Consider the following 19,489-nt stretch of genomic DNA (forward strand, 5'->3'; position numbering starts at 1 on the left):
GGCAACCCTGAGTGGCAGGCAGCCCAGAGCCAGGCATCAGCTCCCCACAACCCTGAGTCACATTAAACCAAGATACGTGTAACTTGAGTGCATGTATCTCAGGGTTCTACTGTATTCTGTACAGTACAGAAAGATTAGGCAGCATCACACTGCTTTCACCACACATTCTAGTAGTGTTGTTAGGCCTATACAAAGCCAGGACCTCCTAATGACACTCTTCTACAGGGAAGCCACCAGTCAGAGAAACCAAATTCATTCAAGGACTGAGTAGCCTCACTGACATTAATGAGACTATTCATGGCACAAAAAGCATGCACATAAGTCTTACAGAATTGTGTCCTACATAAAGGAATAGGAAAGAGCAATTTTGGAAGGAAAACAGAGGATGACAGGAGACAAGAACAACAAGAATTACGACTTAGTTGGACACATATTTTGATGTCTTTTTTAGTTAATTTATTTTTAGTCTTCATCGGTATGCATTATGAAAATTTGTAACCATAACAGTTATGATTAGCAAGATGGAACACGAAAGAAAAAGGAGAAGGATCAGTTATGATCCTCAGTAACTAATGGCTTGTATAGCAGGCATGACAAAACCATCATCTAATGTACTTAGCTCATTTTTAAATCACATAAATTTGTAATTACATAACAATTTTCGGATTTTATAGCAACTTGCAAAGGATTTATAAGGAGCTTGTGACTTGTTTTGCTGGTTTATGGTATATAAAGGCAGTTTAAATTGTTGTTGTTATTTTAATATGTATGTCTTTTCCCCTACCCCTTAAACTTTTTTTCTCTTTACATATATCAATACAACCAATTCTGGTCTTCCTTGGTTTTGCAAAATTACTATATTGTCAGTGGAAAAAAGATCACATAACTTTTCCCAGTGTCGAAGACAGTGTTAAATAAGTACAAAAGATAAAAATGTAAATAGTTTAACTAAAATCCTATCCTTTATAATTGTTCAGCTATCAATATCTTGTGACATTATAACTTCACTAATTTTTGAACTACCAGCATCTTCTAAGGTTGAGTTTCTAGTTTAAACAAATCTTCCAACTTTTCTGTCAAAAGTCTTTTAGGCCTTTTTTATACAGCACAAAACAACAACAAAAAAGGGATAAAGAACAATTTAAAAAAAAACCTTTATGGGTCGCCTCTAAGGTTTATGCTTCTCCCACAGTGTTTTCTAAAGAACCTTGTCTGAATGCATATTTTCCTCAGCATTTGAGGGCTATCAGGCTATATCTACATGGCGACGGCTATTTTGGGATATATTTGTATCACGAAATAGCAATGCCGCAGCTTTTCTCCGCTTTCAAAATAGTGCTGTCTTTGTGAGCATGGTATTCCAGTACCCTTTGGCATATGAAGGGTAATGGAACTTTCGGAATAGCTGCTTATTCTGAACCTCTGTGCCTTGTGAATGGCACCAAAATTCAGAATGAGGGTTTCTGAAATAATTTATGCATGGAGCAAATTGCATAAGTTATTTCTAAATCAAATCACCATGTAGACGCAGTCTAAATGACTAGCTTCAGCAACAAGTTTCACTCATGGACAGTGCAACATTCAGACTTGATATGTGGCCTGAACATTTATTAACAGTTCACGCATACATAATTTCAAGGGCCCCTACTCAAGCTTCTTAATTTTGCATGTTTCTACAACTCAGTTTTCAGTATTTTTTTTCTTAATGGTCTGCTCTGCAAGAATCATCTCTCACAAAATTCTCTTAAGAGTAAAAGTTATTATAAATACAAAGTCTCATTTGTTCAGGTTCATATAGAAACATGGGGAAAATCCAAGTTTATGCATAAAAATGAATGTCTACAAAGCACAAGCTAATGATTTTGCTCTGCTTCAAAGGTATTGTATACTTATAAAAATGTAAAAGTACAAACAAACATTTATATATATATATATAATGTTATATATAAACATATATATATGTTTTGAAGTTATTTCCTAAAAAATTTAAGATTAAAAAATGTAGGAAACTTTGTTTTCAGTTTACAGTAAACTCTAGTTCATCCAGTGTATGATTAATCTGAACTTTCAGATAACTGGCATAACACTGTCAAACACTGAGCCATGACATGACTTTCTTTAGAAGAAATAAAAAAAAAGTCCCAGGTGCTGAACAAGACTCCCTCCCATTGAGTGGGTTTACTGGTAACTCTCTGCTCACAGCTGCAAGGTGAGTCCTGCTGCACTGTGGCTGCTCCTCCCAGGGCCAGCCAGGGTGCTCACAGATCCCTGGTGTCCAGGCAGGGAGTTGGCTGCAGGGCAGCAGTCAGAGGCTCCCCACACTGTGTGGCAATTCCTGAGTCCCACCAGCAGCTCCCCGTGCTGCTATTCCTGAGCCCACCAGCAGCTCGATGTGCTGCACGGCCATCTGAAATCCCCCCAGCAGCTCCTATTATTCCCACCAAAAGGTCAAGAGGAAGCTGCTGGGGGGAGCTGGCGCTGGGGGGCGGGGGGCAGGAGAAGCTGAACTTTCTTATGAGGGGGCACTAACCCCTGCATGTGCGTGCCCCCCCAGCTACTCTCAATAAACCAGAATATTTGTATATCGGCAAACTCCTGGTCCCGGGGTTGCTGGATACAAAAGAGTTTACTGTATTTAAAGTTTTTACATTCGATAGGACTTAGTGTACAGCTAGTTCTATTGTTAGCACACACCACAGTCATTTTTAACTCCAGTTTGTGTGTATTTTTGAACAGTAGTAGTGGAGGGAAAACCATCTTGCAGTTTTCTTTAGAATAATAAGATTTTTAATATTAAAAATCTTGGCAGGAGGCAATAGGGGTAGGTATAATACCTGAAACTCCATTTAAATTTTGAAATTGACTGGAATATGGTGATGAAATCTCTTTAAGTCATTAGTTACCATGTATATTAGTACTTTTTTCTATTTATGCACTAAATATATTTGTAACAATAAAAAATAAACTTAAAAAGCATCATAATTTTACCAAGATACTTTATACTTATTTAGGAATCTTTACATTTTAAAATAAAGACGTTTGATGTGTATGCATTTTATTGTACACCACTGTCAACAAAATTCTGACACTGATATGTTTGTCAGATATGATCCATCACACTTACCATAAACGAACACAAGGATGTACTTTTTACAGAGGTCCTGTAGGAAAGCGTAAAGTCCTAACCACATCATAGTCATTCACACTGGTGAGCCCACTGTTTCCCCAGCACGGTTTAAGCTTAATTCCATTTTACAGTATAAATAGGATGTGTGCTAGAACCTTGTCTGTGAAATGTCCAAAACTTTGGCAGATCCAAACATAATATTGCCTAAAGTAACCTTCTGTGATTCACAGTTAAATAATATTTCACGTGAGGAATATTAGAAAAATATGTGAGAAGGTTATCATATATGATGCGTACACTTTTGTAAAAAAAAGTGCTCCAAAACAGTTTCAGTCTGAGTATTCAAATGTATATTAAAAGCTTTCACAATTAATATTAAAAAAAGTACTTTAAAATATATTCATGTAAGTAATCCACACATGTCCCAGAATTTAGTGACCAAACAAGACATCTGTTACACTTTTCCAAAATAACTTTCCCTGAAATTCCCAAAGCCACATAAATAATTTCAGTTTGTATCTGTAATTACAAAAGCCACCTTCAATTTTAATTGAAATATTTTTTTTCTACCTAGTGATCATCTAAATTATCAGTTGATTTTATTCTGAGAAATGTCCTGGTATTTGATTTATTTTACAACCTGAAAAACACATACAAGTAACTTGGTTCTCTCACCTTCCTTTATTTTCATCATTTAATAATACGATGAAAAGTCTTTCATGATACAGTATTTTGTCTTTCTGCATCTTATTAAAAAAAATTCACTATCCAATTCAATGCCCCCAAACTTGTTAACCCATTTCCAGTACAGCATTATCTCCAGAAGTGGGTCAGCCTCACAAGAGCTCTGACCTAATAAATTATTTTGTTAGTCTTTAAAGTGCTACATGATTGCTTTTTTGTTTTGTTTGGATACAGACTAACACACCTACATCTCTGTTACTACCACAGACTTAAGGTTGCCCAGTGTTGCATTTTAATATTCCAGAAGATGGTGTGGCCCCATTTAAACCACTATACAAACAGGAAACGAATAGTTAAGAAACACACTAAACCTGCAGTGCAACTTTATCTTTACCCCTAATGGAGATGGCAGCAGTCACAGGGCATGGCTCCATAAGAATGGTATAAAGACTAACAAACTATCAAGGAGAATGGTGGATTCTTCCTCTTTGAATGCCTTTACAAAGTTACTAAAAAATTTCTTTAGTCAATCACAAATTAACAAGCTAAATACAGGAGCAGTTGAATCAAATTGTCTAGCCTGAGATTTACAAGGCATCAGACTAGGAGGTCAACTGTCCGATCTAGTTTTAAAATCTATTAATATACAATAAGCAGAGACAGAGCTTTTTCGTGCTGGTACTTGCCCATACTAAGTACCGGCACCTTGGCATCCCCTGACACAAGACCAGCTAATTGGCTTTTTTTTTTCTTTTTCTTTTTGGGAGTGGGAGGGTGGGGAGGTTTACAAAAAAAGCACGGATTATGATTAGAAAGGAGGAAGGATTCTGCTATTGTTTGTTCTCTGTTTCATAGATTTGAATTCCATCATTTCCTGGCGTGCACTCCTGCTGCATTCAGTAAGTTAGGTGTAGCCGTACTGAATGGATAGGAGAAGCTGCCTGGTGAAGACAGATAGGAACATTCATGCATATGGACTTGACAGGAACAAGTACACCCGATTTCAGCACTGAATTTTGTAGGTTGTGTTGTTAGAATTGCATAAGGGGTCTTCTTGCCATGGGAATTATCAGTTGTTTGGTGAGTAATTTTCAGGGCTCAGTGAGAGAAAAGTAAAGGCAATATCTCAGAAGAAATATTCAGAGCAAAGGCAAAGGGATACATCAGTGAGTCTGGGGTTGTTTGCACAGATGATGGTTAACGTTTGAATACAGGCTAGGGGCAGGGAACTTCTGTTTGCTACACCAAACATAAATCCAAGTTTTCCTTAAGCATACAAAGTGTTACACTTTGGCTGCTTTTACACTTGCCCCCTCCCATTGGAGATGGCATGGTAATGAGGCAATTCGAAGCAGGTTAATGAGGCACTAACGTGTATATTCAGTGCCCCATTAGCATAATGGTAGCCGCATGAATTTTGAAGTGCAGACCTCGAATTGCAGATTGACAGCATAGATGCGGGCAGCTTTGAAGTAAGTGTCCGCTTCAACATTCCCTTACTCCGATCTAGTTTTGTGGCAGTAAGGGAATGTCAAAGTTGAGCGCTTATTTTGAAGCTGCCCGCATCTACCCTGTCAATGTGCAGTTTGAAGTCTGCACTTTGAAATTTGCATGGCTACCATTATGCTAATGAGGCACGGAATATGTATGTTTGCACCTCATTAGCCTGCTTTGAATTGCCTCGTTACCATGCCACCTCTGATGGGAGGGGACAAGTGTAGAAGCTGCCTTTGTCTGTCAATGCACGTTTCTCAAATTTTCTGTAGCATCTGTGAGGACACAGTGATAACACATACCAACCTTAAGCCCGTGTTAATACAGTTGAGACATTTAATTTCCTTGATTTAAAAAAAAAATTTACATTTTCTCAATATCTGCACATACAACATACTACTTCTCCTCTACTACCTCTAACTCCTGCCACTGATTTTCATAAGCACAGAATGTAACAATTGCATGTTGGTTTCTCCACTACCCTTGCATTACCTCCTTAGCTCGTGTCATCTGCCTGTCCAGCACAACCTGATTCTCCCTCCTCCTGCCCATGGAGGAGGCGGCATCAGTATGGGACTTGCACTTTGAGGACACAAAAACGGTCCAGAAAACAGCATGGAGTCAGTGGATATATTTTTAAAGAAGGGAGAAAAGTACGAGATCACATCAGAGAAAGGACTGTCCTGTGATTACAACACTAACCTGGAATGTGGGAGGACATGGTACAATTCCCTGGACAAATCACATTTTTTTTTTTTAAACAAAGGAAGTCATGGTGATATTATATCATTGCTACAACACCCTCTGTGGATGCTTATCTTTTCTTTCTCTAATTTCTTAAACCATGGTCAAAGCAACAGAACCTAAATTGGAGACATGTACTCTTACACCAGACTAAGAGTGTCTACACAGTGGGAACATACTTGTAACTACAGTAATACAATAATCTTTTTGATATCCGGCATCCACAGCACAGGAGACATTTGGATAAGCAAATATTCTAGATAACAGAGAGTAGTTCACACTGGTTAGGAGACCAGACGAGCCAGACAGTTGCACTTGCATGCAGCATGATGGGATGCAGGGCAGAGCTGAGTGGGCTGGACTCTGCGAGGGGCTGGGCATTGCTCTCATACTCTGTACACAAATCCCAGCCCTGACACTGCTTCTCTGCACTCCTGCCCAGCGTCCACTGAGCACAGAAGTGGTGTTAGGGCTGGAGTTTGTGTACAGAGCGCAAGAGCAACACCCTGAGCCTCAGGGTGGGGGAGGTGGCAGCCCACTCGGCACTGCCCTGAGTCCCTCTGTACAGCAAGTGAGTGCAGCTGGCAAGCTCCTCTGCTCTCTCCCCGCTGCAGTCCAGTGTCCCAGGATCAGAGCTACTTAGCTGTGAATTATGCCAGTTATTTGAGCGTGCCACTTACTCGAATATACAAGTTTACTGTATGAAGTTACACCTTGTCTCATACCAATACAGTTTCCCATACAGATAAACCATTTATTTCTCTCTTTCAGTGCTTCATCTGTACAATGTGAATAACATTTCATTACTTCACAAGGGTGTTGTGAAGAAAAATACATTGAACATTTTTGAGGTACCCACATATTACAGCAAACATGTTGGGACCAAACATGGATTGCCATTAGATTTACTAAGGGTCACCAGCTGGGAGGCTCTGACATGCATGTGGCTCTTTAAGTAGCCATTTGCGGCTCCCACCTCTGCTCACTCCTCTGGCTCCCAGTCCCTGCCCTGTCGTGCTGAAAAGAAATGCAGTTTAATCAGCAGGAGGGATCCAGCCATTGAATCAGTTAAACTGAATCCCATTTCAGTGCAGCAGGGCAGGGAACTGCCTGCGCTGCAAGTGTGGGAAAGGAGTAGGAGGGCTGGGGAGACCCTCACGGCGGAGGCCCGGTGAAGGAGCAGTCGGGGGCAGCAGTGGGGCTTGTGTGAAGTAGGTGGGAGAACGATTTAGGGCTGCAAGGGTTTAAGCCTGACGGCAGAAGGGTGTTTCAGGGCTGTGAGGGGTTTAAGGCTGGGAGTGGGGTCAGTTTGGGGCTGCCAGGGATTCAAGCCTGGAGGTGAGGGTAGGGCTGCGAGGGGCTTAAGCCTGGAGGTGGTGGTGCAAATCAAGATTTATTACAGAAGAAAATTTCCCAGAGGAGAACCTTCTCATTCCCTCCCCTACCCACCCCCACTTTTAAATTGCCTTGGGTCACAAAGTCTTACTGAATTGACAAAATAGGTTGCCTTCTCAAAAAGGTTGGGGACCACTGTATTACTGTCACAGGGAGGTGGCAGAGAAGTGCCTATAACTGATTGACTGAAGGATGTGAGTTCTTGGAGAGAACGTTAAAGTCATCTAAATATCACCTACTGTACAGTTCTGTCACCCTACTTTTCTTCCCCACTCTTCCCTACACTGATCCAACACTACCCCTCATTGTGCTGATCTCCATAATCTCACTAACAGTTCAGATTTCCCTATTACTGCTCAGCTGCTGCTCCCACTCGCCTAATATCAAATGACTTGAATCGTTTGGAGTATGATTGCAGTTATAGCTTTAGCACCCAACATGTGCAAATAAAATAAAATAAAACAAATCAAACAGGAGATTTTGTAGAATGCTCTGTTTGCTTAAGGACCTGTAACTTAAGAATGCCTTTCTCAACAGACGGTAAACTTGAACAATAACTCCATGAGATATGGCAAATTTCAAGGCAACCTGGATAAATACGCATATCTTCTAAGCATTAAGAATAACTGACCTTTCACTAGAAACCAATTAAACACCTTACCTCCAGCACAGCATGAGCTCTTCAGTAACAGCTTCCATCCATAGTGGAAGCCAATGGAGGCAGTGAGACAGTTTTGCTTAGTAATCGAAGTACGAGTTGAATCTCACCCTCAGGACCTGACGAGTGCCGAATGAGAGAATTTGCCAAACCACAGGAGGTCAATACCGTCTAGGAGCATTACCAAACACTTCCACTGCTTAGTGGGCACTTAGAAGACATTTAGGGGCAAATTACAGCTAAGAGCACAGAACACTGGTGTTTGAAAACAAAATTTGTGGGACCACAGGAAACTTGGCCACACCCATGATAAGAGGTTGTTCAGCTAACTAAAAGCAAGCAGGATTAAGGACATTGCCTAGTGAGAATGTGTCAGACTAGATAGGTTCAACCTTTATAGGACTAAATAATTTCTACAAGGTGGTTTTTATTCCTCACCATTCTCCTCTGAACTTCTTACCTTTATCTATTTGTAAAATTAGTCTCATCCAAACCACTTTTGAGGTCATTAAAAGAAAAATATTATGTGCAAAATCACATAATAGTAATGCTTAAAATGAAGTCAGATTGAAAACTGAAATAAATTATTTCAGTGCATTGCAAAACTAATTCATCAATTCTGCAAGATAATTTATCATTGTTTATTTTTTGTGAACCTGGCTTCATTTTTATCACTATTCCTGAGATTCGTGATTAATTCTGATCAATTTGAAATTTTATTTTTTTAACTTGGCAAGTGTAGTAGTAATTTTTTGAAGGGAGGGTTTGCTTTGTTTTTGTTTTTTCCACCTACATAATGCTCATTTTTTTCTTTTATTTTGTAGTTGATGTGACCCACAGATTTATCATGCCCAATGTTATGACAAAACACATTAAAAACAGAGCAACGAATTGTCTTGAATGTTATTTTCAAACAGAAAAGTGAAATCATGCTTCAAATTGTAGTTGCATAACTTATTCTCTAATTAATAAATCACTTGTGCATCACAATTTTTCCAGAGACCTTTGAGATATTGTTAAGCAAAAGAAAAAAACAAGCTGTTTCCTTTTGTCCCAAAATTGTTATATACCAGTTTTTAATTGGAGAAAATAACAAAATAAAGAGGAAACAACTTAATGCTTTCAAAACATACAGAACACCACTCTGCTGTCAGACCTCCCCACCTAAAACCCATTCATTCACTTCCCTTAAATCCAAAAAGTATATTTTACTGAACTCATTAAACAATAATAAAAGTTTAAAACTGATTTTTAACATTCCAACTTTTTGATGTGCACATTGAGTTTCTTTGCTTCCCTTCAGCCTTCACTAATATATTAGCAAAAGTCAGGGCTTTCTTGACCATTCATGACAATCATTGTGTTCCTTCCCTTGAAAAAAAAATTGCAGCTTTACATGATCATTACATTAACCAAAATAAAATACCCGTAAAAACTGTATTTCAGGTGGCCGCCAATCATCTAAATTGAAATAATTAGATTTGTAATTTTTAACCAATATTTAAAACAGTTTTGAAAGACGCACTTAACTAACACAAAGCCATGAGAAAAAAGAAAAATCAATCTAAAGCAAATTAAAAGGCCTACCTTATTCCTACTATGGTATCTGGTAAAAATTCCTGTTGATTATGAATAGGGTAAAATTTAAAAGGTAGAAATCAGCAGAACAAAGTTTCTTAGAAGGAAAAAAATCACCTAAAGCAGATCAAAAGTGCTGAACGCTATACAGCTGAATGAATGAAAAATTCATTCTCCAATGGCTAGTAGAAACCTTGCCCACAGTCAATTTCTACTGAATATAAACTTTCACCTTCTTTTAATTAAAAAAAAATTAAAGCATGTTTTTGCAATCATGATTATCCAAAAGGAAACAACCACATCCAGCATTTAGAAATCTAAATAAATGGCTTTATTTTCAGAGATACCTAACTTCTACAAGAATTATACATACTAAGAATATCTGAAAAATTAGACCACAAGTTTCTAACATTGATAGCTGCAAAGATAACTTTTCAAATGCAAACCAATTAAGTGCTGTCTTCCTGGAACTGCAAAAAGACAGTCCATGTGTTATTCTACTTCTAATCTCAAAGAAATAAACAATATGTACAATTAGAGGGCCAGTTTCAGGGCTGTCTTTAGAAGTAAATGAGTATCATGTCAATATCTCTCTTTTGCAGGTTAGAAAATACTTGAAACAGCAACAAGGGCAGGTACTGGAGTGGAGGAGAAAAAAGAAGAGGGCAACCCATACAAGTTAGGGTAGACTGGACCTGAGAGATGGGGGAGGTGACAGACCGCTAATATTTGCGGAAGCAAACACAGATGAGTGAGACATTGTGTATGTTATCTCACATTTGATAACCAAAGGTTTCACAAGTGTATCTGATATCTGCTAAGGAATGGGTATATAAAAGATGAAGCTGCCAGATCATTATACTAGTGTAAATCCCGGAAATGGCAGGCATCACAATGGGACTGGGATTCTGTGGGTTACCACCATAAGAGAAAGAACAGGTAAAATTTACTTTGTTGCAGGTGGGACTGAGTGGTCAAAAAAAACCAGACTTACAGGAAAACAATCTCTCTTGCACAATTTGTGGGGTCTGAAGGTTTTGCAAAACAAAAATGCAACAATCCACGTATGAGTACTGCAGAGTGGGATGGAAAGTATCGAAGACGTGCTCATATCTTACTACTCGCATTCTCTTCCCATGTCTCCAGGAGCAGCCAGCTGCCCTCATCCATGATCAGGCTTGGGAAGAGGTAGGAAAAGGAATAGCATGCATTGTTTCAGCCACATTTATCTTACATTAGAAAGATGCTCCAAGAGCTAGCAGCAAAAAAGATCTGAAGGTCAACACCATAAGCTGAAGTTTGCTTCTCTGGTGCTTGTTATGACTTATGAAATTCTTAACAGAAATAGTCATGCTTTTGATACTGCTGACACAGTATAAGCTATGCTTGAGATGACTGCTGGTAAGTTACATTTGCAGTCCCACATCCAGCTAATGTTGAAATTTTCTGCCAGGAATTCCAGAAATTGTCTGCCAGGAATCCCAGGCAAGTAAAAGTTCTGGTACAATTTCAGATGCTTTAGAAGAGCCTAGAACTTTTACAGGAATCTTCAAAAAAGTTCATGTATCAAAGCATAGAAAACCATTTTTTTTCTCCCAAAAGGATTCAGCTCTTTTCTCTGTACAATAGGTGTTTATTCTGGTGAGCCTATCTTCTCCTTCAGCTGCTCCAATGGAGCTTGTAAATGCCAGTCATTCCAGATATTGGTTTTGCAGAGTTTAATAGCTATGCCTATTTCACCATTGGAGCTTGCTATTTTCCTGAACCATAGTTATGGAACTTATAGGACTTAAAAACTCAGTCAGATCTACTATTTTTCTCATGGAATATCCAAAGTCTTCCAGTTTCATGAAACTCTTATGTATGAAGATTCAAACAAAGAGCTACAATTCATGAAAAATTGCAAGATCCCTTCACCATGGTATTAATATCTTTTAGCTCTTCCACTATCCCTTCCCAGTTATGTTTTAAAGGTGTATTTCCCACACGTCTCATGGAAGGAAAGCACTGATCAATGTTCATATCTCATTCTTCAATTCCCAGCATAAACAAGGGAAGCTAATGATCTAACCAGTGGACTAAATTCAGCAATAAATCCTGGTCATGTGCCACATGAGACATGCTATACATATTCTAAAAAGATCTCCTGGAAGTAGCGAAGGACCATCCTCACTCAAACAGAAAACAGTGTGTTCACAGGAGAGGAATGCAACATGCAAAACTCAGCCGCAACACAGATATACCTTGGATGCTGGGGCAAGCACTGGGGATTCCACTGCTACCATTTCTGAGAGCAGAAACCACTATCCCTGCTTCTCTAGGAGAGGAGGTGGTTTTCAACAGGGCCACAATGTGGGAAACAGGTACAGGGAGTCCCCCATGACAAGTTGTGCCCAGCACCACAGAGTGCATTATTCTAGTCTGCCAATTACCATTTGAACAGCACTTAGATTACAACATGCCCTAAGAACTCGATATGGGATCCAAAAATCAAGCTGCATTCTTTGCTTCTCATGCATCACCTCTAGAAATAAGTGTTTTGAAGGCCAAAATATGCCTCTCACTAGCACCATTATTGTTCCACTTTTATCAATAGGTTTGGACAGATGTAACTGTCTGCAACTTCAAAACATTTTATGACGACTCAGAAGCACGGAAGTATAATACCGGCTTTGCAGTGTTAGCGGAAGTAAACATCAATAAAACATTTAGTTGAATCTGTAAGAAGAAAGCAGTTAAGGAGCAGCTTTGAGTCAGGTGATGGCATTTTAACAGTCACAGAACAGCTGCATAGAGTGCAATGTGTTAACAGAAACATCTGAGAAGTGGTTAAAATCCCATGGCAAATCTAGCCAGAACCTGACAGCATTCTGCACAAATATCCATACTAAGTAACTATAAAATGGATTTGTCTACATATCAGAAATTGTCCTGTGTAGCACACTTTGTCAAAGATTCTTTGTGGAATCACTGAAATCTTTAAGACAAACTCATATATATGACAAGACCCAAAAAAGATATTCTGTACAAGGCTTAAAGAAACCCCATTTGGCCTAGGAAGAGAAGTCTTTTCCCAGCCAGCATCAGCTTCTACAGAACTGAAGTCTCCATGAAAAATTATTAAATTTATTTTTCTTATGATTGCAAAGACTTCCTTCCAAACATGAACTGAGTGTAAACCAATTCACCAATATCTTGTTAAGTCTGCACACACACTTCCAGTTCCTCTGTGACTGTTCTTTATTTTGACAAGGTGCATCAGAGAGAAAAAACACTCCTTTTCAAAATTACATAAGTAGCCAGGAAACTGATAGGAATCAGTACAACTACAGGCTGTAGCTGACCACCATAGCTGTGAGCAGAAGCAGAGGAAGGCACTGGAGCCATTCACTGAGGAAAACTAAGAAATGGTGTCTGGGTAGAGGAAGGACTGCAACTACAACCTGCTTACTGCAGCCAGAAAACCAAGAAGAAAGATCACTAACAGAGAGCCCCACACACAATTCAACTTTTAAGGAAGAAACTTCGGAGTTGAAGTGGGGGAAGGATGAGGGACTCCTAGATTTTTAAGATCAGAAGAGAATGTTATAATTTGTTGAAATTGAATAATACAGGTCACAGAATTTCACCAAGTGATTCCTGCATCAATCTCATCTCATAACTGCTGGTTGAACTGGAGCACGCTTTTAGAAAAACATTCAACCTATGAACAGAACAAAGAAAATGTTCCTTTTTCCTTCAGCTTTGAAGGATGGCTTAAATTTATTAATAGCCTATTAGCTGAAGTCCTGAAAACTGGAGATCCCAAATCAAGTTTCAGCACATCTTTTTGGAAATCCCAGGAGCCTCCTATTTCCCAGAAGCACCCATATATTTAAGACTTTTACTAACAGGCTTATTCCTCTATTAAGTCTCTGATAAAATTTTACAAGCCCACGTACAAAAGTGCAGTTCTGAAGCAGAAACCAAGATTGATGGAGTAAGACCTTTTTATAAAATTCTGCATGCCACTGAGGATCTGTCTAGTCACAAAGATGCACTAGTTTAAATAAAGATGTGATTTTAAAACTGATTTAATTTGATCATTCCCAAAAGCTGTTTGGACACTTATTTGAGTTGAAACCAGATTTATTTAGCTCATATTAAGTTAATTAGGAACAACTTTAAGCTAAGTCAAAATAAACAAAACAGAATGAGTACATATATAGCATTTTCCAGCAGTTTAACTAAATTGTTTTTAAAAATAAAATCAGAGCAACCTGCATGCATAGAAGGCCAATGACAGGTTTCTTGGGGTGCAGGAGTGGAAAAGAAAGGACAAGGAAAATACCGGGAAGGAGGTACAGAACACCAGGTAGGAAAAGTAACAGAGGTGGAAGAAAGCTAGTGGGAAAAAGAAACGGGGCACTAAAGATAACACTGGAAAAACTCAACACAACCTATTATATGACAGAAGGGGAAAAAAAAACAGCTCACACCAGGCAGGAAAATGAGGAACAAACAAAAGGAAGAGCTACATTTATATGACTCTCTGACAATTTCACAAACTGAATATTGTATACAATAAATCCAAAGCAATAAATTTCTTTAAACTGGAGGAAGCACAGTTTGGGAGAAATGGCACAGTGTTTTTCACATTGGTTAGACAGAATGCTTCAGCCATCAGTTATCATGTGAAATTTTCAAGTTCTAGTTCTGAGAGTTTACAAACACTGAATTACATTTATTCAGCATTGCATACCACAGAACAGACTGTCTAGAAGATTTTTAAATATTAACAGCAAACACACATGCATAATTTGAAGTATAAAGGCAGTTTCTAAAAAGCAGGGATGGCCACCTGTCAAAAGGTTTATAAGAAAAATCTAGTTACAATAACCACAGTTTCCTCATAGAGCTTATTTTCAATACTACAAGAATATGACTATAAAAACAAAACTGAAAAAACTGATAGATGCCAATTTAGGGATTTACATCTTTGCCCAGAAGCAGAAAAAAAAACTTTCACTTTTGAAGTAAATCTAAATGACAATATGTGGCATGTGTTTCTATATATAGAATACAAAAGGCTAGTTTAAGTTCCGCCAGCAAGAGTTAGAGATGAATGCATTGCTTATATGTTGTGAAACCAGGACCACTAAAAATAACGTTACGACCTTTGGCTCTTACCATTCTATCATGTGTTCTCTACATGCCACGTATTACAGAAAATCTATTGTAAGTGAACTGTATAGGGCTCAGAGGGAGCAAAAACCTCTAAAGTTACACAAAATAGATTTTTTTACACATGACAAAATTACGATTTCGAAGTACACTATCTTAGGCCTTTCCAACAGTAGTGCTAGATCCCATCAGAAAGTTTAGAATATTCCTACAACAATGGTATAAAGCTCCCATTTGTAGTCTTATAAGCTCCCGATATGAGTCATAACATTATGATTTTTCATTTCTGGAAAGATGTTAATTGTTGCAAGACTGAATCTTGCTGGTCCTAAAGCTCAAAAAGATAACTGTAAGAGAAAGAAGAAGAGAATTTCCCATTTGGGGAATGAGAAAGCTTTCAAGCTGACATTTTAAAAATATAATGGGTATTTTGAGCTGCTCAGAGATTTGGAGAGCTAAATAAGTGTGAGCAGGAATTAGTCATAGCGGTGAAAGGTACTATAAATATATATATATTACATGATTCTATAGTTTATCACATAGATATCACCATACTTTATTATGCATACACAATACACAAAGAGCATTACTACATCTTACTGAGTTAAATCAGATTTAGAAGAAAATGTCTCAATGTCAAATTTGTGAGCAACTAAGTATGTTAGCTATTTAAGCAGCTTTGTGTTATATGCATAAACATATGTATTTCAAAGCTTCTTCTGCCACATAATTGCTTTGTCCTTTATTTTGTGGTCTGATGGATGGATAGATGTTCACACATTATGACACTTTAACAAGTTTTAAATTTATTTAATATCTGAACACTTGAAACTTAATTTTTAATTTAACTGGTAAGGTAGCTTTAACAATGTAGAGTTATAGTATTTACCATCGTGATTAGCACCAATAAAAAACTCATCTGTCATCTAAATAAAATACTGAATTATGACAAAAATCACCCACACAACACTACAAAATACATGAAATTAAGGGTCTAGCTACACTATGAATTCAACCTATCAGCATACCAGATTACGTATAAATTAAACCATCTTCAGTTTTTCAGTAGAGATGGGATCAGACAGATAGTGGTATCTCCAAATTGAGCTAAAGGCTCAAGGCTGATAGGTTAACATAGCCATGGGACAATGAACCATGTAGTATGTGAGTTCCTGCAACACTCCTTTACAGTGTAGATTGGATAGATGATTTAGCTCACTCATATCGTTCCATTCATTTTTTTAAAAAGCTATAGTTTCTCGTAATAGTAAAGTCTTAAAGCTGGATTATACACGAATGTTTTACACTAGTGTAACTAAATGGATTTATTTATCCCAGAGCAAATCCTTAATGTAGACACACATAAATATGATTTAAATTGATTTATCATACCTATGCATGCTTTAAAATGGCTTACGTGCTTCTACATTAGGGATTTGCACAGAAGTATATAAATTGGTGTAGCCACACCAATATAAGATTTCTAATATTGATGGACTGTTGCAAAACTGAGATTATACAGGGTCAAACAGAAACCAACAGTAGTCAAACAAACAATGGCCAAGCGAATTAGCTCGAATTTAAAAATATATACTCAATTTCTATCAGTAACAATACCTAAAAAAATCAAGAAAAATGTTGAGAGTCTTACCTTTATTTGATTTGGATGACTTGTTCTTGTTGGGTTTAAAACAAGAGCTCCTCGATTTATCTTCTCTGTCTTTAATAAATTTTTGTACATCATCCAAAGACAGCTTTTGCAGAACTACTACAGGCTTAGCTCCTTTATTTAGATCTTCTACTAGACCAATCTTCTCAACTTTGTCTTTTTGTTCACCCTTAATTTCAGTTTTTCTTGGCCCCTGAGTGACATTGCCATCTTTATCACGCTTGATTTTTGGAATGACAAAATGTTTGAGTGCACCAGATCTTCCCCCCAACAAATAACTGGGAAACTCAGCCTTATTGTCAGTGTGTGGTTTATTACTATCCACTTTACTCTTATTACCATCTGTCCTTCGTTCATCCTTGCTGTTGGGTGATTTAAAACTAGGTTTATCAAGTCTTGATTTACTAGAATCTCCTCTAATTTCATGTTTAATACGAGGACTGTCTGGTCTTGATTTCTGTTCCCCAGAAGAGAACCTCTCTCTTGACTCACCAGACTCATGTCTATGTTTTCTTTCTAGTTTCTCAGTTCTTGAACTATCAGGTTTAATCCCATGTTTAGAATCATGGTCACTTTTGCTTGAGGATCTCAAATATTCAGGTCTTCTGATCTTGGATGGATCTCCCTTATATCTCTCTGATTCACCCCTGTCTTCAGATTTTTGTTTAAGGGTATCATGGTCACGCTTTGGAGTCTCAGAAATAGAACGTCCATCTGGCCTTTGTTTTGTTGGATCTAATCTACTTTCAGGTTTTACCCTGGAAGGATCAGATTTAATTTCCTGTTTATGTTTAGATATATCAGGTTTCTTCTCTAAGGATGGTCTACTAGAATCTCTTCTATTATCATGCCTATGTTTTGGCGTTTCAGGCCTGCCTTCATTCTTCTGTTTTGGTGTTTCAGGCCTGCCTTCATTCTTCTGTTTTGGCGTTTCAGTCCTGCCTTCATTTTTCTGTTTTGGTGTTTCAGGCCTGCCTTCATTCTTCTGTCTTGGCATTTCAGGCCTTTGTCTTATTTCCTGTTTGCCATTATTCTGTTTGCCCTCATTTTGTTTCACTTCCATCTGTCTGTTCTCATTTTGTTTTGTATCTATCAGTCTGCTCTCATTTTGTTTCACATCCATTGGTCTGCTGTCTTGCTTACTTTCATATTTAGATTCTATCTGTTTGCTCTCGTTGTGTTTACTTTCCAACCATTTGCTTTCATTTTGTTGCACTTCTGTCTGTTTGATCTCGTTTTGAATATCTGTCTTTTGACCCTCAGAATCAGACTTTTTCCTAAGTGTCTCAGGATGGTTTTCAGGTTTAAGTTTAAGAACTCCAACAGGGTCTTCTGGGGTAATAAAAATAGATCCATCATTACACTGTTTTGTTTCTTCAGGCTTTTTGATGGTGTCTGAATCCTGAGTTACAGTTGCCTGAGAGTCCGCTCGTCCTGCCTGATGAAGATCAATACTAACCATCAATGCTGGCCTTGACCCATTTCCTGTAGAACCTGTCTCCTGAGAAGCTGGTCTATTTCCTCCAGTAGCACCGCCAGCCTCCTGTGGATAAGAATCTTGTTTTCGCTTCTTCAAAGGCTTATCTGCAGATTGAATTAAAAAAAAAACACAATATATGTGTAAGGATAAACTTTGAGCACAAGATCTTCCAAAACCAGTCTTTCCACTTAAACAGAGGCAACAAGATTACTCTTTGAGAGTCAGTGTATGTCCATATTCAGTAAACATATTTCCAATATATTAATGGACCATGGTTAACTATTAAAAGAACATGAAAGATCATAACATGCAGCATTCATAAATTAGCAAATGTAAAAGTTAAGATGTTTCTCCATAACCATAAATACTTTTTTTTAAAGCAAAGTGCAATACCTTTTTTTTTTAAACTTCAGGACACAGTTTGTTTCAGTGCACTTATAAAGAGTGGTGAAGAAAGAGTATTATAATAAAAAAAAAAAGGTCTGGATTCTCTTTGCTCTTTTCACTCTTGTACGTGGCTTATGTCTTAAGGGACTAGTACCAAACAGTGAGAATAAAAACAATATAAAACTATGATCCCTGAAGGAGTACAGTGGCAGAATTGAGGACTACACTATAATTCATATACATATAGGACAGAAAAATGAATTTCCAAACCTGAATTCTTCACTTTGTAAGTTTAATTTTTGATCATTTTGATAGAACACATATATCATCATCTAACTTCAATGTCTTGATTGGACAATTAAGATGTCAATTTACAGCTTGCAAAAATCAATACTCAAAGTACAATCCAGATAATTCTGGATATAAAATAAGCAATACCCTGTCATGAGGTGGAATTGTAAGAAGGCTATATAAAAATATTATGAAGTATGTTTACCATCCATTTATCCTAATTCATTAGTTTCAGAATTTCCCAACAAGGTACTGTAGTTTAAATGAACTTTCATTTGGTGTCCCTCAAACTAAAAACTTTACTTACACTACAGCCCATACTTTCAGTTGTCACAAATCTTTTTGTATTTGGCAAAACAAGACCTGAAATGTAGGGTCTCTCTTGTGGTTTTTTTAAAGCTTTTTAATACCCAATTATTTCCTGGATTTTCAGTTCTTTACTGCAAGATGACTTTTCACAGCTTCACCTCTGTGTCAGAAGAAAAAAACCCAGACAAGATATAAGAGGAAAAAACATAAAAGGATAACTTTCAAACTGAGAGTAGGCAGAGAGAGGAAATAAAACTACATAAATTATTAACCTTCATATAACCTGCACATCTCCTGCATGTGATATTCTGTCGTATCTAGTGGCACTGAGACCACTTGGAGAGAGATTAATAAATCTAATCTACAGCTTTAGCTACTAGCCATGAGGCTTTTAGCTAACACTGTGTGAGCTCAATCACTAAGCTGTAGAGGTCTCAGGTTTGATCCTGCCCACTGAAAACCAGGGTCTGCCAGTGTTACATTCCCAGAGGAAAATTACAAACTCTGGAA

At 37.7% G+C, this 19,489-nt stretch overlaps 1 protein-coding gene across 5 annotated transcripts in view; it reads right to left on the reverse strand.

Annotated features, from left to right (window-relative positions):
* NIPBL (NIPBL cohesin loading factor) overlaps positions 1-19,489 on the reverse strand; it is a 319,709-nt gene that overhangs the window by 101,623 nt on the left and 198,597 nt on the right. For 4 of the 5 annotated variants that reach the window (XM_074995642.1, XM_074995643.1, XM_074995645.1 and 1 more), the window contains one exon: positions 16,495-18,096. The exons of the other annotated variant lie outside the window; for it this stretch is intronic. In XM_074995642.1, the coding sequence (XP_074851743.1) occupies positions 16,495-18,096 (1,602 nt within the window). The remainder of the gene's footprint in view (positions 1-16,494; positions 18,097-19,489) is intronic. 5 annotated transcript variants of the gene reach the window in all.

The sequence above is a fragment of the Carettochelys insculpta genome, chromosome 5, assembly GCF_033958435.1.
Source record: "Carettochelys insculpta isolate YL-2023 chromosome 5, ASM3395843v1, whole genome shotgun sequence".
Lineage (NCBI taxonomy): Eukaryota > Metazoa > Chordata > Testudines > Carettochelyidae > Carettochelys > Carettochelys insculpta.